This window comes from Notothenia rossii, assembly GCF_949606895.1.
Source record: "Notothenia rossii genome assembly, chromosome: 5".
Classification (NCBI taxonomy): domain Eukaryota; kingdom Metazoa; phylum Chordata; class Actinopteri; order Perciformes; family Nototheniidae; genus Notothenia; species Notothenia rossii.
In genome coordinates, this window is record NC_136903.1 from 35,244,939 (window position 1) to 35,265,420 (window position 20,482).

A 20,482-nucleotide genomic window follows, 5' to 3' on the forward strand; every position below is an offset into this window, starting at 1 on the left:
GTAAATGATGGGTAGTGACTGTATCGCCGTTTTAGAGATGGCGCTGCTGAAAAGACCGCAACATAAGTAAAGATAATGAATACATCCTATTAAAACCTGTGTGGTTTATATGATAAGTCTAATTAGTACAAGCAGCATAACGTTTCACCATGTAACTAAAGATTGTAGTCAGGGAAATCAGTTTGACATGTTGAACTAATAACAAATCACCTCTGGCTGGCAGAGAACTCTCTGCTCCATAGCTTCTCTTGGACGTAAAATCACATGTACATTTTACATTTATATTCAATTTAATATTCCATCCCTCACATACTTTTGTATATATAATAACTTATATTTTGTTTTTCTTGTTATGCTGCTGCAGCACAAATATTTCGCAAATTGGGATCAATACAGTAATATCTTATCTTAATTAATTAAGAAATATAACTATTATAATTAGTGTAGCAGCTGACACCTATTTTCAATATGGATTAATCTACCATTTATTTATTTAGTTCATTTTTCATCTATAAAAATGTCAAAATAGTGAAAATGTTCACGAGACTTATCAAAGTGCAAGGTTATATCTTTAGATGTTTTTAGCCTATGTACTGTATGTCTTAATGCTCTTACAGTATATGTGACGGTGTGACTTCCATGAAACTAATATTTTATATCTTCCCAACAGACGAGCTGACAGGAAACCTAACACTCTAACAACCACAACATTGCAAAGGCGAGTAAATGTAAATTAAAAACAATTCACAATTGTTTTATTTCTTCTTCCTTGCAGTGAGGTGAAGCTGACCTTGCACTTGGTGCCAGTAAGGATGTTCCTCACGCAGGCTGAATGTTTCTCCTTCCTTACTGACACAGAAGCCCTTGATTTGCAATGCTTCACTAATTGTCATTTCCCTGGCTCCGTAGGGACACTTTACCTCCAGCACAGCGGAAGGCCCTACCAGACCATCTGGAGATGCCCCCAACATTCTTGATAGGGAGAGCCACAAATCTGACTCATGGACCTGCATCTGGCTTGCAGTGGTGAATGCCCGGACGCCCTCACATTCATTCATTGTCCCCCACTGTACAGACAAAACACCATCAAGGGCCTGTTGTTGCCCTAGCACCCTGGCAATAAAGGAAGCAGTCACACGCTTTGACCTCAGGACAGCTCCAAAGTTGCTGGCAGTCAACCTTCCTTTCCTGAACAAATGCCAGTTTGGGTTGGTTCGCTGACCAGTGGTAGCCACCTGAATTGCCCTCTGTTGCTCTTCAGACAATGCCATGCTTGTCACAATTTCCTCAGGTCCCTGTTGCCCAACAGATTTGATAATTTCAGGAACAGTAAGTGTTTCCAAGCTGTAGTGTTCCTCTTCTGGCTCGGGGGAGAGAAGCCAAGAAATTCCTGAAAACCTGCCCCCGAGTCTGTCCCTCAGCCAGTCACGATCTTCGGAGGTGGGCTCTCTTGTCAGCGGGTTAAATTAGTTATTGGTTTCAACAGTCACATTAAAACAGTTACTAAATCAGCTTACTATCACCTAAAGAACATATCTGGGATTAAAAGACTAATGTCACAGCAGGATTTGGAAAAATATGTCCATGCTTTTATCTTCAGTAGACTGGACTACTGCAATGGTGTCTTCACAGGTCTCACTAAAAAATCTATTAGAAAGCTGCAGCTGATTCAGAACACCGCTGCTCGAGTCCTTACCAACACTAAGAAAGAGGATCACATCGCTCCTGTTCTGAAGTCTTTACTCTGGTTCTTCACTAACACTAAGAAAGTGGATCACATCACTCCTGTTCTGAAGTCTTTACACTGGCTTCCTGTGTGTCAAAGAATAGATTTCAAAATACTGCTGCTGTTTATAAAGCACTGAATGGTTTAGGACCAAAATGCATTTCTGACCTCCTGCTAAATGATGAACCATCCAGATCTCTCAGGTCTTCAGGGACTGGTCAGCTTTCTGTCCCCAGAGTCAGAACTAAACATGGAGAAGCAGCGTTCAGTTATTATGCTCCAAATATCTGGAACAAACTCCCAGAAACCTGCAGGTCCGCTGCAACTCTGACTACTTTTAAATCCAGGCTGAAGACTTTTCTTTTTGTCGCTGCTTTTAATTGAACTATTCATATCTTAGACTGCACTGTAACTTTTATCCATGTATTTTTTCTTTTAATGTTTATTTTATTAGCTTTTCTTTTTAATGACTGATTTTAAATGCCATTTTTTTAATGTCTTTCATTTTTTGTAAAGCACTTTGAATTGCCTTGTGTTGAAAAGTGCTATATAAATAAACTTGCCTTGCCTAATAAAGATTTCATGTGACACATACAATTGATTTGTTGATGGGAATTAATGTGAATAAATTAACTCTAGGTTAACGGTACTCTTGTTATCACTACTCACCGACACTATAAACCTTGTCCCTCATGCTAGCCCTGACAACACCGGTAAGCACACCTTCATCTAGGCTGCACTGTAACGTGTCCTGACTTGTAGTGGTTCTCTCCTCTGTCTACACTCTTCTTGTCATCTTTGTAAAACGATATCAGACTGGTAATTGACACAGCCATGACTTCTCGTTAAATTCAATGTGGCTAAAATGAAAAGCTTTGTTAAAATATGCAAGCACGCGAAAGTCAAATTCAGCTTCATTGTAAAAAAATCTACATGTGTTATGCATCCAGAAATATCGAAATATCGTTTCCCACAGTGTGACATGTATACATAAAACAAAACAAAAAGGGCCTAGATAAACGTGGTACACATTAAACAAAACAAAAAGGGCCTAGATAACCGGGGTATACAGTTTAAAATGTTAATATATTTAAAGTATTCAAAGTGCAGTTTCAGTGCAAGTCAGTTGAAACGATCTTAAGTTGGCGTGACGTTGAAGTCGTGCGACCCTGCTGCTGTACTGGCTTGTAGTTCGTTTATAGCATAACGTTAGCATTTTGCTTTTGGCGACTAGATTTATGATTCAGAAATTATAAAAGTAGGGTTGACATGTGGAGATTATCCGGCTGAACAAAACGTGATCCCTCTCTTAAATGTGTGTCAACCACATACCTTATTTCGAGCTATTTTCCAAAATCCTATGGAGAATTTGCATTGTTTTTTCAAGAAGGAACCGAAATAAGTTTACTTCCGGGTTTTACGACGCGTCACTGCGGTTCTCTATTGCACGGTATGTTGTAGAACACATGCAGGCTATTTCTACTATTTCTATTGCTATTTCTTGATCAACAGATTGTATTATTCTCCAATGCAATAACAGTACTGAAATGAAGGCTATAAGGACATTAATGGGAGCCCTTTTTTTAAGTAACTAATGCGTTATTGTTCACAGTAACGCGTTACTTTTGGGTGTAATTAATCAGTAAAGTAACTGAGTTACTTTTGAAATGAAGTAACTAGTAATGGTAACTAGTTACTGGTTTTCAGTAACTAGCACAACACTGAGTAGACCACACAAGTATTCAACATCACAACCAACACCATGATACGTTTTGGTAGGTACATGGCAAACGTTTGTAGGTTCCCAAGCCTGTTCCAGACTCGGTCCTTTTTTCAGAACGTTTCTGAATCAACACCTCTGAATCACTGCCATCATCTCCAATTTGTTCTGGACCACCGTGCTGGTAATGTACCAGGCCCCCACCCTGGCTCCAAATGGAGTATATACCAGGACAGCAGAAAGTCTATGTTGCACTGCGAACTGAAGCCCACTTGTCTCTACTGCACCTTGGCTAAAGAAAAAAGAAATCTGTACGATTTAAATGTTTGGCCTAATCGAAGCCAATGCAGTAGCGATTACAATGGTTTGACTTACAATTGTTTTTTTACTCGTTGAATGCACTTATTATAAGATACTTTGGATAAAATCAGCTAAATGTTATACATAGTTAGTGAGCTCATTGATGGCTATTTTCACAAAGTTACAGATGTAAACAGCCAATCTGAGCATTAAGAATGAGAAGGTTGTTTTCCTATTTAGTTAGCTATCAAGTTAACTGCATCTGTTTAAGACGTAGAGAGTTAACAGCCACATTAATGGAGAGACATTTCCAGAAATGAAAACAGCATACATTTTCAAAACGATGAAAACAATAATTGCTTCTGGCAACCCACGCATTGTGCTTGGCGTCATTGTCACTTTGAAACAGGAAACTGACGAATACAAAGTGTTGACAAAGAGGTTAAAAGACTGTGGACGCAGACAGATATGAAGCCCAGCATTAATTCATCCATAAAGACAGTCTTTATGCATCATTAACTCACAATTCTTGCTGCTTCTTATCAGCTGATTATTGGTGTCCACTCTTTAACCAACCATTTTGTAATTGTATTCAAACTGCTGTTTTGTAGCTTCACTAAACCCCTTAAATATATGATGTCACAAGGAGTTCTTGCTGCCAAAGACTATACACAAAACGTCAACTGTTAACCTTTATGAAAATGAGTTATGGAAGTAATTTATGATGCTAGAATGCACTATTAATAGAGGAGTGTGTGTTTATACGTGTTTGTCTGAAACATAATTATATTAAAAAAATGTCAATACATTTTGAGAGTCAGACTTTTTAACGCTTAGAGTAATCAGAAATGTTTGAACTATGGCTGTTCCAAATAGTTTGAATCATCATTCATAATGTTACACTTTCATTTAGAAATCAATATTTGAAGGCAGCACGGTTCTGCACAGTAAAGATGAGGCTACACTAATATTATAATGCTAATAACATACAAGTAGATTTATCTTTATGCATATTGTAGCATTCATATTTCAGTGGTGGTTGTGTATATTGTTTTGACCTCCAATCCCTGTAAACAATGCGTTTTACAAATGTTTGTATTTACAACATGTTGCTTTTTTGAAGCAACAAATCCACTCAACTTCTATAACCGGTTCTTCCTGTCTTTTGTTTTGTTTTTCTGTTGTACAGGAAGTAGGATTGACGAGTTTAATGTCTAATGAAAGTATGTGGTGGTTGTTATGTCAGTCCTCAGGCCCCTATGAAAGTGAACTGAGGCTCAAACTGCGAGCAGCTCTCTCCTAAAGCTTCAGTGCTGTGACCCTTTAACTTTCAACACTCTGTATAAAGTGTACCCAGCTTTAGCTCGTATCATTTGGACTGTATTGAAGCAGGCAGTGCTTTGTGCATGGCTCAATGGCTTTATCACAGTGGGGGCTGCACACACACAAACATACATAATACACACACAACCACATACAAACAAACATAATACACACGCAACCACATACAAACAAACATAATACACACGCAACCACATACAAACAAGTCAGACACACACACACACACACACACACACACACACACACACACACACACACACACACACACACACACACACACACACACACACACACACACACACACACACACACACACACACACACACACACACATACACACACACACACACACACACACACACACAGACACACAGACACACACACAAGGGTTAGCTGTATAAGGTGCCCGTTCCGCCACTGGGTTGCAATTAGCGGGTCTGTAACGAGCTCTGGGACCGGCATCCTCCAGCAGCAGACATGCTACAGAGGTTGTGAGGCAGCAGAGCAAAACACCTTTCATCACTTGACAAATCTTTACTTCAAGTGCTTGCTAATGCATTATAAACACATGAATGGAAGTTACATGACAAAAGAAGAAACCTTATGTAATAGAACAGCTGTATACTGCATTTAATGGCCTGATAGTTTGATGTGTATGTAAGGCTTTGTCAGATTAAATGTTTACCTTTTTTCCTATATTGTGTGGATTTAACTACATCTGAAATGGCTTTATCTCCATTCCCCATTCATGCCTCCGCACTTTCGGGGGCCGTGCCTTCAGTGTCGCTGCCCCCACCCTCTGGAAATTCCTCCCTGCTGAAATCCATAACGCCCCTTCTCTGAACATCTTCAACTCTACCCTGAAAACCGACCTGTTCAACAAAGCCTTCCAACAATAACTCACTTTCCCCCCCTTGCAATGTTACACTTCCATTTCTGCCCCCTGTTTTATGTCTTTATGTCTTGTCCTTATATGTTTCTTGTTAAGCGACCTTGGGTTAATGAAAGGCGCTATATAAATTCAAGTTATTATTATTATTATTTATCAGTATTTTGTGGCATTACAAAAATAGAAATAAGTCTACTGCAGATCCTTTAAAAACGTTTTACAGCAGCAATAAGACAGATAGTTATTGTGCAACAACTATAGGATGTTGCAGGGCTTTTTTTGACTCCTTTGTTTACTTCAGTAACATAATGACTAACACTATGTTACACTCACACTTTTATTGGGTAGTGCTCCAACACATTGTACGTGATAGGCTAAGCGGCGGGACATTTCCAACACACCTCTAATTGGTTGACCAATCACAACAGAGCCGGCCAGCTAACCAATCAGAGCAGACTGGGCTCTGGTTTCAGACAGAGGGTGAAAAGAGGTGCTGCAGCACAGGCAGTATGAGAACAACAAAGAGCTTTTTGAACATTAAAGTATGGAAACATGTCACAGTAGAGACACTAAATACAAATATGAACCTGAACAATGAGCATATTTCCTCTAAAAAATGAAAAATACAACAGCATATAAAAGTGATTCCCTCAAAACACAAGATCAGAAGTCCATGTAAGAAATATTAAGTAAGCAGGCAACTGTGTGTGTGTACTACTGAGTTGAGCATGAGCTCACAAAGGTGATGATGGCTTTATCATTACAGACTCATGACAGGGAGAAACACACACTCAAACACACACACAGCACCAGTAGAAATATATAGCTGGTAATAATCACACAAGGTGACTCTAGTGATGGATTAGCATCGCCATTGGCAACAACATCAGTAGTGTGTGTGTGTGTGTGTGTGTGTGTGTGTGTGTGTGTGTGTGTGTGTGTGTGTGTGTGTGTGTGTGTGTGTGTGTGTGTGTGTGTGTGTGTGTGTGTGTGTGTGTGTTGTCTCCCAGGGGATTTGTGAAGATGTATGTGGCTGTAAAGTCAAGAAGTGATTTGCTCCACTGCTGTGGCAGAATACTATCTGTGTTCAATAGACACAAAGAGGGGGGAGAGACTACTGGAATAAAAGGAACGGGGTGGGGGTGGGTCAGGAGTAACAGAGACCTCAGGATAGAGATGTTACAAAGGTTGTGTAATAGGGTTGGCCACCATGTGAGGCTTCTACATAATGACTACAACTCGTGGGAAATAATGTGTTGGATTGCTAACAACACAATTTCACACTTGTTTCAATGACAGGTTGCTAACACTATAAAAAAAAACCTCTGTGAGAAAAAACCTAGCCATGCAGAGGCCAGTGGAACAGAGGCAAAATCGAGAAAGGGACCTTTGCTTTCTGTTGGACAAAGGGACAGTGTATACAGTACAGTATGAGGGGGGATTAACCGAGCATTCCATATCAGTGTCAGCATGTATCCTGATTATCTACACCAAATTCAAAGTCCATGGGCGTCACTATGTTTTGAAAAGTGGTAAGGACACTTATCAGGTAAAAGCACGAACAGTGGACCACTGGAGCGGTTTGCATACCATTAGCCGTGTCACTCTGGAGAAGAGTATAAAAGTCTTGTTTGCAGTTCCATCTGACTTTTTAAGTTTAACAGCAACATGATCACAGTTCCAACGTAGTCCACCATAGATGTTTTTGAATTGACATTTATTTTTCAAAAATGTCTTTGCTCAAAGTCTATTAAGATAGAAACTCCTGGCTATTTTGGCATTTGCGGCTCAGTTGAGGCTCCCTCCGCGAGATGGGGTCCCCTCCGCGAGATGGGGTCCCCTACGCGAGGTGAGGCCTCACGCAGTCGGCGTGATCTGCCTGCAGGGAGGGGCGGCCCTGCCTCTGCGTCCTGTAAAGCTTCACAGGTCCGTCGGTTATGTCCTGCACGGCTCGCCCAGCACCCAGTTCAATCAGTCATAGAAAGTCCAAAGATTTTTTGCAGGGAGCGAAACGGCAACGTAGCTGCTTAATGTCTTTGTTTTTTTTTACATGTCTAGTTGTTTACTCCATTGAGTGTTGACAAGAAACACGTGTAGACGAAATATGTGTTTTGTTTTGAGGTACGCAAAGGCGCGTATTGACACAAGTGATGTTATGCAATTCAGATTGTTATATTATTGAGGGAGAATTGTCTGGGGCTAAAGCCCCGAATGCCCAGGCCAGGCGACGCCACTGGTCGTAGGCATCTACTCCTTTGAACAAATCTGCCCATTTATTTGACATGACCCCCTGAGAGCAAGCCATAGCCATGCTTCACATTACAACCCCGCACAGTGTGTATGTGAGTACTTACAGGTGGCGGGTTTGTTGCAGTTGTGTCCATGTCTAAAGTACTGAGGGTTCTCTATGACGGGGATCCTGGTCATCCCAATCACCACGGCGTCCGGCCCCCCATCCAGAGTACAGTGACTGATAATCCCATGGTTCACGTGATGAAGGGGGCTGGCAGAGTCTTCCTCACCACTTATTACTGCTACTGGTCCTAGAAAGCAGGTAAAAAAGATACAGAACTTATTCAATGTTTTGTTATCTAGCTAAATATACATAATTCTTGAACAATTCATTTAATTTAGCAAACCAGTAGTTGGTCAGCTGAATTCCACACAGCCAGGAATGCTTTTTTAAATAAACACAATCATTCAGGTGGTAATTCAATAGGGTGGCATCTATGACATCATTCAGCCAGTCCACTTATTGTCATCGTGCTTAGATAGGAATACAACTGAAAAAAATTGCAGAGTTTATGCGTATCACAGATGCAGAACGGTCATCATTTGTCCGCAGTGTCTATACTAACAATTAGTTAATTGTTCATAATGATCACTATTTAATTTTTTGGTCAACATAAATTATAAGACTTTGATTGGCTTTATTTCCATTTTTTTTACCATGTCATACTGGTCTTTGTTTATATTTGCAATTTTGTATTTACAAATTGAGATGAATTATATTTCTTATGTAATTCTTTTTGTGTTATGTAGATCTTTGTTCAATTTTTCTTATACGTTTTATCAGTCAAAACATTTTTTTTTTATACTATGGTGGTGGTTCTGCCTTGCAAACTTTTACATTTAGATTTCACTTTTTTTGTGATATCTTCTTTGCATGTGTGGGAAAGTTCAGCTCTGTTTAATATCATTACAAATGATATAATGATATATGTTTCTCCCCTGTCCAGTCTTCGCCATGGCTGTAATGTGTGATGGTGTTCTGCTGCAGTAATTGAATCATTACAGTTCTATGATGGTGGCCTCTGTACACCGTGTGCATAGGCCCGGTCCCCAGGGACACACAGCACGGGACTACTGATGTGGACCGCTCAGTATTCTCAGCTGGAACCAAACACATCTTGATGCTGTTAATAGGGCTGACACAGTCACCCTTCACAGCTGACAGAAAACAAGGAGGCATTTGGGCTGTGAGTAGGGTAGTGGGTAGGGGTAGGGGTGGGGGTGGTGGTGGGGGGGTGGCGGGGGGGGGTTGATGGAACAAAAGGGTACAGGAGGACATGAGGAATTAAATAAATAAAAGAGCCTATGAGAGCATGATATAGAGCAGTGGTTCCCAAAGTGGGGGGCGCGCCCCCCCTGGGAGGCGCAGAGGCATGATAGGGGGGGGGGGGGGGGGGGGTAGTACAGGAGGAAAAATGTTTATAAAAAAAAAAAGATAAAAAAAAAAAAAAAGATCATAATTTGAATTATTGATTCGAAAATAACATACAGTGATACAGTGCAGTACGTCTGGGTCTTTGTGTTTCATTAAAGCTTGGCTCTGTATGTGAGCGAAAACAGAGAGAGAGTGCACCGGTACCGGAGATCGTAGTTGTTAGCTTCTGGTGCTAGCGAGCTACGCTAACGGATATAAGGAGTTTTTTCAACAACAAAGTGGAGGAGATTCCTCTCCTGTCAGACTGAGAGACTCAGTGAGCAAAAGGACTCTCAGTGTTATCTCAGTGGGTCTCAAACATTTTGATGCACACGTTTATACGATCATTATAGTGAAAAAGGTATGAAATACCTTATGACAGTAAAAAAAGAATAAAGTTTAAAAGGGTGATTTGTAAAATATCCATAAAGAAAAAGTAAATCTGTTTACAGTTCTGTTTCATATGGGTGTTGAGAGATGTATCCATAGATCTCTTCATTTTGCTCTCAAAGTGGACCAGATTGATGCATTTAACTTCAATTTTTAAAAATAAATCTTCCCGGGGGAGCTTGCCCTCGGACACCCCTATGGGAGCTCCACACACCACTTATAAAAATAGCACTTTACCCCTGCTTACACCTATATGCCGTGAGCTGATTATCAAGCCTTCATTGTAACAGTCGCGGGTACACTGTGTATATGCGTGGGGATTATTGCAGTAGAAAATTCCACTGTAGCGCCCGGTACATTAATGGGAAACCCTAAATGTTTGAGCACCCTCTATGAAACGTCAAGCTACCCCACAGCATCCCCCAAAAGAAATCTCTGGCGCTACCACTGAGCCTGACTTGTGTTGGGGGGGCCCGACTTTTTTTTTTCTCCAAAGGCGGGGCCTGACAGAAAAAGTTTGGGAACCAGTGATATAGAGGATGAAATGGGGAATGAAAGGAAAGATGGTGGCAGGATTACTACCTGTGCATTAGGAGTTCAACACATGAAAAGCATTCCCATCAGTTTTATAGCCAGTGATAAATGAAAGACTTTATGGCAGTTACTACATTTAAATGCAGAGATGTATGTCCCTCTTAGACAGGGCACAAACATAACAAAGCAACATTTGCAACAGTTAGCTCCAGTGATTCTCTCATGAGTGTCCAGCATGGACTTAAAGGGGCCCTATTATGCTTTTTGGGGTATTCCCTTTCATGTTGTGTGTTCTATAGGTTTTGGTACATGTAAATGGTCTGTAAAGACTAAAATCCCTGTGTTCCATCAAGAGGGGGTTTCTCTTCCAGACACTACCCCCACCCCCCATCTTTCCTGAGGCAGTATGAGAAAAATTAAGAGCTTTTTGAACATGGAAACATGTCACAGGAGATACACAAAATACTGATATGAACCTGATAATGAGAAGTCCTTATTCTTTACTCTGTTTCTTATGCAGTAAGCGACACAAAGAGCTAATAGTAACTATTAGACATGATCAAGCCTCAATGACCCTACTTTGTGGTCGGAAAAGCAGCTACATTTCCTAGATTAAATGTCAGAGTCATTAAACTTGTTGAACATTTTGCAAACTACGCTTATTGGTTATATTTTGTCGAAAAATAGCTTTGTAATACTCACAATGTGTGTGTGTGTGTGTGTGTGTGTGTGTGTGTGTGTGTGTGTGTGTGTGTGTGTGTTTGCAGAAGAGGGCATGCAGCATGTTTATTAGCAAGCTTTAGGAGTGTTTTTACTGTAGGTGCAGTGTCTGTTAAGGTTTAGGGTTAGACGAATGATTGTGGCTGTGGCTGGGAGGTAAATGGTTGTTCCGCAATCAGTGGGTCAGTGGCTCAGAGGTTTGATCCCCAGTCCATGCAGTAAACGTGCCCAAGTGTCTTTGGGCTCGGTACTTAACCCCAAATTGCTGCCAATGGCATGTCTAAAAGCAATACCAGTTTGATGCATGTGTGTGCCCTTACTGTACACCAATAGACACAGGTCTATTTTTGTAATGCCACAAAATACTGATCTGTCTGGTCCTGTTATGAATCCAGAATCTCACTAGTTTAGCTATGTCTTCGGTATTGAAATGTACTGTATTTGAATAGCTTTGGATAAAAGTGTCCGCCAAATTGCATTGAATACAAATAATAATAATATATATGCTGACTTGCATATTCTGGCTATTTGTGTTTTTTTATACACTTCCAGCTGAGGTTTGTAGCAGCTCCTCCATAGTGAATCTCAGTGAGGAGGTTTGGATGTATGCTGAAGGACGCTTGGGAAGAACTTATGAGTAGTGATGGACATGTTGGCTGCTGCAGGGATCTGACTCTGACCTTTGTCAGTTCCTGCACACACATATCTGTGCTAATATGTAGGCCATGTGCCAGACAAGCTGACATGTGAGCTGAACAGTCAGTTGATTGCGGATAAACAAGGAGGCAGAGTGTGTGAAGGGGAGACGTGGGGGAGAAGGGTAGAAAGTGTGAGGTAGACAGTTCTTGTGGAGCACAAATGTCAGAGGTTGATGTTAGTGGAGCAGAGAGCAGACTGATGCTGTGACAGCCAGCATCAGACATGGAGCTGTTTACTTCTAGTTTACAGTCAGAGGCTCACACATCACTACTCTGAAAAGGATGCATGTTGGAATTGTTGCTGTTATAAAGAACTATCTACTGTATGAGATTAACAACAATTCAAAATGTCTTCCACATGTAGTGTCTGAGCAGTGAAAAGTATTACAACGGAACCAAGGGGGCTTTTTTTGTTTAACCAAAAACGCATTATAAAAACCATTGATTCAAGTTAGAACCAGAGGCTAAAATGCTAACTAAGACTCATTCCTGCACCACTATATAAGAAAGAAATCTCTTTGGGTATTAAAGTCACATCCAGGGTTCAGACAACCGCCTGGAACCCAACATTGGGTGAATGTAAGACATCTGCTTCTCTAAACAGATTACAGACTTTGAACTGTTCCTTTTGTTTGTTTGTAGCCTTTATTTAACCAGGTGAAAGCTCCTTGAGATCAAAAGATCTCTTTTTCAAGGGTGACCTGCAGGACATTAGTTACACATGTAACATAAAAACAACAGAACAACAATAAGGATGACATACAACATAATGTACAGGGTACAGTTTACAAACTCTATTTACATTGACAGGTACCATGAGTATCAAACAGCATGTCACCCAGCCAAGTTTTAAAATGATGCAGTGGAACCAAAGTGCTCAGTTTTAAACATGTTTGCAGACTGTTCCAAGTTAGTTGAGCTGCACAACTAAAAGCTTTCTTCCCGAAGACAGTCCTAGCACTTCGCACATTTAATAAAACAACATCATGACATCTCAGGCAATAAGTACTTTCAATCAAAGAACAGATATAAAAAGGTAGTTTACCCAACATGGCTTTGTAAGTGAACATGTACCAATGACTGAGCCTCCGTACAGTTAGTGAAGGCAGACCTGCCTTGGCATACAGGGTACAGTGATGAGTAAGTGCTTTACAGTTAGTAACACATCTCAGAGCGCTGTGATAGGCGGCATCTAACTTTTCCAGGCAATGGGCAGGTGCATTCATATACATCAAATCACCATAGTCCAGCACAGGTCAAAAGGTCACAGTGACTAGCCTTTTCCTGGCCTCAAATGAGAAACAGGACTTGTTTCTAAAAAAAACCCTAGTCTAACCCTCTGCTTTTTAAGCAGATTAATGACCTGAAGTTTAAAAGTAAGACAATCATCAAGCCAGATACCTAGGTATTTATAACAGGTAACCACTTCGAGTACTTGTCCTTGCATAGTAACAATATCCAAAGCAGTGTCTGTAGTCTTTTTAGCTTTAGAAAAAAGCATTACCTTGATTTTCTCAACATTTAAAAGAAGCTAAAGCTCAGCGAGCTAAGTCTGAATAATGTTGAAAACAGCCTGTAATTTAACACCAGCCTCCTGAATGGAGGGACCTGCACAGTACATCACGGTATCATCCGCATAAAAATGTAAAGTAGCTTCATTCACATTTTCACCTAAACTGTTGATATATATAGAGCAGGGGTACTCAAATACAAATGTTAAAGGTCCAAAAAAAAGTTTTTAATAAGACAAAGGTCCGATTATTACGGTCATTCAACATTTAAAAAAATTGCAACAAGATTCTTAACACGAGGTTGCAAAAACAAAAATAATCTGTATGCAGCAGTTTTCATTGTTATTGCGTCTGTGCTTGATCCCTCAGAGTCGCAGAGCTGCACAGTTATGAATAAAGGCAGCCGCACCCTCTTTCATCCAGCATTCCCATCATTGCTTTATAAGTGTCTTGCCCCCTTGTGTGTCCACTGAGGTTCGTCAGGCCCAACACATCTTCAACAAACTCCCCCTTTGCCTCATCATAAAAACTCACAAACACCAGCAACTGAGCATTGTCAGTGGTGCCAGTGGACTCATCCACAGCTAAGGAAATGCACTGTGCATTTTGTATTCCATCACAAAGCTGATTAATCAAATCACCAGCCAGTATGTATGTTCTTCTGGTTGCTGTGGAATCTGAGAGGGGGATTTGCTTTATTTGACCTGTTATTTCCTCTTTTTGTTTGCCTTCAAACATGGTCTCCATCACTTCAGTCATGCATTATTTTATACTTCAGTTATTATCGAGTGGAAAGTCCTTACCTACTGGCCTAGTGGTCACTTTTTTTTGACTGGGCAGTGTAGTTTTACACACCGTCTTATTTGACTTTCTCTGGACTTAGAACAGTTTTTTGGGGGCAGACCCCCACAAAGAAAAAACACGTAAGGTCATCATCTTAACAGTTTTGTATGCTCATCCCGTGAACAGAGCATCATGTCTATTACAGCTGAATGCGGCGATTACCATTTTGTTCAGCAAAACGCCTCACAAAATTAGTAAGATCCAAAGCTTTAGTGCGTTTTGATTCAATGCTGAGTACAGCCAAACTTGACAGTCTCTTCTCTGTCATTGTAGACCGCAAATAACTCATTCCTTCAGTACTTGGGTCCGAATCAGTCTATGGTCCGAATGCTTCTCGTTTTGCGCCGTACCGTTCAAATGAAATCGCCGGCAATCATATTTCAACGCTCGCGCCATGGGTTGACGTGCGTTACAAGACGTGTGTCTTGTGCTGCATTCACTTGCACTCGGACATTAGAGATGTTCTCTCATAAATGTCTGATGAGCCGCAACTTTTCTTTCAAAACAAAGCTGCCAACTGGGGTGGCAGCTGGGGTGGCAAGGCCTATTTTTAGGGTGGCAGTTGCCACGCCATGCCGCCCCGGGGTCCCAGGTAGGTGAAACTAGGCTGCTAGCTACAGTACAGATGCAACTAGATGAGCTGTTAACTCTCGCTCTGACTTATTTTTTTTTAAACACACATTTTTCCCACCCGCATTCCGTGAAGACCCGCCCTACTGTGCCTCTGATTCGCAGACTGTTGGTGGGGGGGAAAAAACGCTGATGGGATGCTGAATGTGATTGGACCAATGCGTTGACAGACACACACAGACACACACAGACAGACAGACAGACAGATAGAGCGCTGTTTGTACACAACGGAGAATTTTGACTCGTTGCGTTGTCTCAAAAATAACACAGATAATACAGATAATACATATGAAAAGTATAATTTCGCTCAGAGTCCAGAGACAGTTGTCGTTCGGTCCGGATCCGGACCGGAGTCCGGACTTTGAGGATGCCTGATATAGAGAATAAAAGTGGACCTAAAACAGAACCTTGAGGAACACCATTAGCAATGTTTAACCACTCCGAAGACAGCCCATCAATCAATTGGGACCTTTTAGAGAGGTAGTTCACAAACCACCCCACTGCATGGCTGGATATGCCAATACTGAGTAGCCTCTGCTTTAAGATGTGATGATCAACAGTGTCAAACGCTTTGGAAAGGTCAATAAATAGAGCTGCACAACTCTGCTTATTATCTAAAATACTCGTAATGTCATTCACCACTTTCATTGTGGCAGTGATGGTGCTATGTTGCTTTCTGAAGCCTGACTGATGTTTAGACAGGATGTCATTTGTACATAAAAACCCCTTTACCTGTTCACTCACTAGGCGCTCAAGAACCTTAGCCAGAACTGATAATTTAGAGATTGGCCTATCATTATTTAAAATAGTTGCCTCGTCCTTTTAGTAGAGGCAGGACGTGAGCTGACTTCCATACTTTTGGAATTGCATTTGTGCTGAGGGAGAGGTTAAAAAGAGTAGTGAGAGGAGGAGCAATACAATCTGCAGCTATCTTTAAAAAGAAAGGTTCTACGTTGTCCGGGCCAGCCGGTTTCTTAGGATCTAACTTGGTTAAAGCTTCATGAACAACATTAACAGTAAAAGGAGTAAAACTGAAAGGGTTTTCCAGACCACATTGTTCAGAGTCACAGACTGTAGTGTTCACAGAAGCAGAGTTAGAAACAGAATCAAACAGAGAACCACAGGACACAAAATGCTTATTAAAGCAATTTAGCATAGTAGCCCTGTCCGATATAGTGCCAGATGCTGTGGTAAGGCACGGAGGTAGCTCATTACGGATCTCAACGGTGGATATCGATTTTATGGCTTTCCAAAATGTCCTAGGATTATTTAGGTTTTCTGTGGTAACTGACAAATAGTAGTTCGACTTAGCACTTTTGACATGTGAAGTGAAGCTATTCCTTAGCTGCCTAAAACGCAGCCATTCTACCTCTGAGCCTGATTTCCTAGCCTTTGCCCAGGCCTTGTTTCTCTCATGAAGGAGACTGGACAGTTCAGTAGGAAACCAAGGATTGTCTCGTCCCTTTACTCTAAATGTACGCAGGGGTGCGTGTCTATCAATGATCTCCATAAAACCAAGATAAAAATAAGACCATGCAGTTTCTACATCAGCACACAGATCGATTTTTCCCCAATCAAACCCAAACAGATCATGAACAAAACCCTGCTCCACAAAATGTTTTATGTCTCTCTTAATAATAATACGAGGTTTACCCTTTTGGACCTTAGTGTCCCTAATTGTGGCTACAACACAGTGATCACTCACATCATTCGCAAATACTCCCACAGATGAGTGTTTATAGGGAACATTGGTTAGAATGAGATCAATTAGGGAGGATTTATTAGGGGACTTAATGTGGCGAGTAGGACTTTCAACAATCTGAGTAACACTCAAATCCCAAGTCAAGTTCCAGTTAAAATCTCCAAGTAGCACTATTTCCTTGTAGTCAAGTTGCAATAAAAGATTTTCTAGCAAAGACAAGGAGTCCTTGACAGCTGAGGGGGGTCTGTAACAGCCCACCACCATGACCTGTTGCCCCTTTGCCACTTCTATATTTAAGGCTAAAAATTTGAATTGCTTACTGATAGATTTGGAAACTAATGTGGATACACTGAACTTATTCTTAAGATAAATGGCAACGCCACCATCTTTATTAGGCCGGTCAGAACGATACACATTATAATCATTTAAGGCAATGTCAGAGGCCAAAGTAGATTTATTTAGCCATGTTTCTGATAAAACAATGACGTCAGCGTCAGTCGAGCTTACCCAAATGCGGACAAAGTCTAGTTTACCTAACAGACAGCGCAAATTCAAGTGGATGAAACCCAACCCAGACCTAGCTTTAAAATCAGCAGGAGTAGCGATCTGACTACTACTACTGGTCGGACCAGGGTTTGGTTGCACATTTCCTGACAGTAATAGCAACAAAAAAAACAGGCATCTTTTCCTCTTAATCGACACACATACATTGTCATCTACTTTAGAATCACCGGAAAAGTCTGCGAGAGTGTGATTTGAGCTTAAAGTCCTTATCTTACATTAAAAACTTTTTTTGGCAGTTGATTTCTGGGGGGTGTATGCAACAGATAGTCAATGTATGTTTCTTTATTTCATACTGAATAATATGTAAAAAAAGGAAAAATATTAGGTCCAATAAAAAAACTTTGCTTCTGGAAGCAGGCCATTTCGTGACGTCACGTGTGGTTCCCGGCTGCCGCTGTCTGGCTCCCTGCTGCCGTCCGGATCGACAGCCAATGCGCGCAGCCAGCGAGAGTTCACAACGAAAAATGGCGTCAAATATTGTTGATGTTTACGCATCAGAAAAAGCTAATAGCGCGGGTATTTGGCACAATTTGACAGAACAATTATTTGGTGTGGACGATGCGAGCAGTGACGATGAATCTGAACGATCTCTGCCGCCTTTTACACCAGAAATAAGAGGCCTAGAACCGTATAGGTTCGAGCCAGCAAAACGCGAATGTGCACCACCGGCCTCAGCTGAAAACATGGAAGTCACTCCGCCCTCGCCAGCACCAGCTCGAGTCGGCAACACAGATTGGTAGAGCTATTCATATGTTATAATATCAATCAATAATGAATTTTGTTTACATCTTCTAGCACTATAGACCATGTGCCAACTATTGAGAAATAGCTAGAAATGACCTTCAAAGGCCAACCCCCCTCGCAAGTATAAATAAATGAATAAATACACTCTTCAAGTGTATTTATTCAGATGCTACCATCAGGATGAGAAAAACAGTCACACTTTATAACAAATACGTCTTCATATTATATTATTATTATATCAGGTGCCAGTGTGGGAACTGCTCAATCATGGAGGATGAAACATCAAGCATATGCTGCTGTGAAATTGCTAAAGTCTTTGCTGAGGTTGACAGATGGGTTTCATCATCACGACAGTCTTGTGAATGTATCACAGAACACCCAGGATTTGCTGCCGTTTGTCTGAACCCTTGGGTGCTCCGGACAGCATATCGTCAGTACAGACAACGAGCCAATTTTTTCTTGTGTTCCGCACAAATCGCTCCCATTTCTCCCGTAAAACCTTCTCTTTCGGGAACAAATGAACGGTAAAACCATCCCGATTGGTGTTGCTACACCCGCCAACGACACACCTCTTCACCATGATCCGGAAAAAACAAGACAAACTCGGAGATAAACACTGATACACAAAGTTGACATGCGGCTATACCAGCAATGCTACACTGTGTGATGCTGGGACGGGCTGAACTCACCAGGATTCGCGGAACCACACGTGACGTCACGACACAGCACCAAGCAGCGGCAAGTTTGAATCCAGACTTTTCTGGATACCTCTGAATTTGACCCATTTTCCCGATATTAACAAGTGATTTACAGCAAATAGGAAACGATATTCGATCTATATCACGTGTTACTGGAATAAGACCCAACAAGTTAATGCATTTTGAAACAGTTCTATGATCTTTCAGCTACAGTAAATTACGCAAGATAAGGACTTTAAGAAGCAGCCCTGAAAAACCATCATCGCAGGAAAAAGAAAAAGGCAAACATATTTTGTCGAGCAGATTGTCTGTGACAAGGCAACCGGTAATTGTTTGTGTATCACATCTGAACCTTTGCAGGTCGATGCCCACTGCGGGCGGCAGAACAGACCTGAATCCAGTAGACTTCTCAGAATGACTAGAGATCTTCTCATAGTCCAAAACAGTTAACAGGCACAGCAGAATCCCGATATGGGCCATTTTCCCAGACCAGCACACAGTATCCGCGATGTTCCTGGGGCAAATCAGCACAGCAGCAAAGGACAGGCGAAAGCAGCAGCGTGGAAGCGCTCCGGTCCCTCCGTGGTATCCCCGGGGTGAAAGGTCTCCTCAGCAAGCAGCACACGACACCGCAGCACACGACAGGTGGGGGCAGGCCTCCGCATCAGCAGAACCAAGACAGGTGGAAAGCAGGCCCCAGCCGTGGTAAAATCCTCCTCCGCACAGCAGCACGCGCCCGGTGGAAGCAGGCCAAGCCCGAAGCGTGGAGCCACTCCGTCTCTCCGCGACGACTCCGGGGTAAAAACCTCCTCAGTACAGCCGTACTCTACAGGTGGGAGCAGGCCATCGCAGATCGCAGATCGCAGATCGCAGATCGCAGATCGCAGATCGCAGGCAGCAACAGGTGGAGCCGCTCCGTCACTTAGCTACGTCTCCGGGGGAAAACCACCTCAGCACGGCCGTATTTGACAGGTGGGAGTAGACCTCCGCAGACCGCAAACAACTAAAACTACTACTTGTATAAGCAGGGATGGCTAAATGTTTGTAAAAATTGTGACTGCCTCGCGTGACGCACACGCATCAACTTGACAGGCTCTTTCTAAAACAGAAAGGCCACCCATATTTTCCAACATTTGTTTGTTCCTTTCTTTGTGGTCATAATAATACAATTGTGTAGGATTTATTCCCAATAACTCAACGCAATGCTGCTGAAACAGAAACCGCAAATCTTCAAATTGATGCAATTGCTTGTGTGTTTGAATGGGAATTGCCCAATCCTCTCAGTGAGTGCAGCCATGCTCCAGTGATGCACTGAGCATTAAAAATGGGACTCTGTTCCCAATTACTTGCAATTTGACTGGAACACAGAGCCCCTAATGTCTTATTGGAACTACCAGGGAATCCACTTGTAGAATAAAGAAAATGTCCTGAGGTCACAGTGATTTATGGTGTAGTTTACGACACGACCACAGTCTTTCAATCACATATTATTACTCACATTAATCTAATAGGGCTGCAGTATGGATACCTGCTTCCCACTGGTTCACAGAAGAGTCACACAGGATGTATTACCTCAATTAATCACCTGATCAGGCTTTACAAAGTGAGAACCCGGCTTGGTAACAGTTCACAGTTCTGGGAAATTCTGAGACTTATGAGGAAACATTAGCATACTACTGCAAAGTTTGAGACAAACAAATGAAGGATGGCAAAAAAACAAAGAAATGGGGGTGATGAATAATGTAAATATGTGACCTGCTTTATCG

General features: G+C 41.6%; 1 protein-coding gene across 4 annotated transcripts in view; it reads right to left on the reverse strand.

The window, feature by feature from the left end:
- The window catches only part of LOC307040230 (NT-3 growth factor receptor-like), a 283,019-nt gene that overhangs the window by 39,819 nt on the left and 222,718 nt on the right, over positions 1–20,482 (reverse strand). For all 4 annotated transcript variants that reach the window (XM_079682872.1, XM_079682870.1, XM_079682871.1 and 1 more), the window contains one exon: positions 8,331–8,519. In XM_079682872.1, the coding sequence (XP_079538998.1) occupies positions 8,331–8,519 (189 nt within the window). The remainder of the gene's footprint in view (positions 1–8,330; positions 8,520–20,482) is intronic.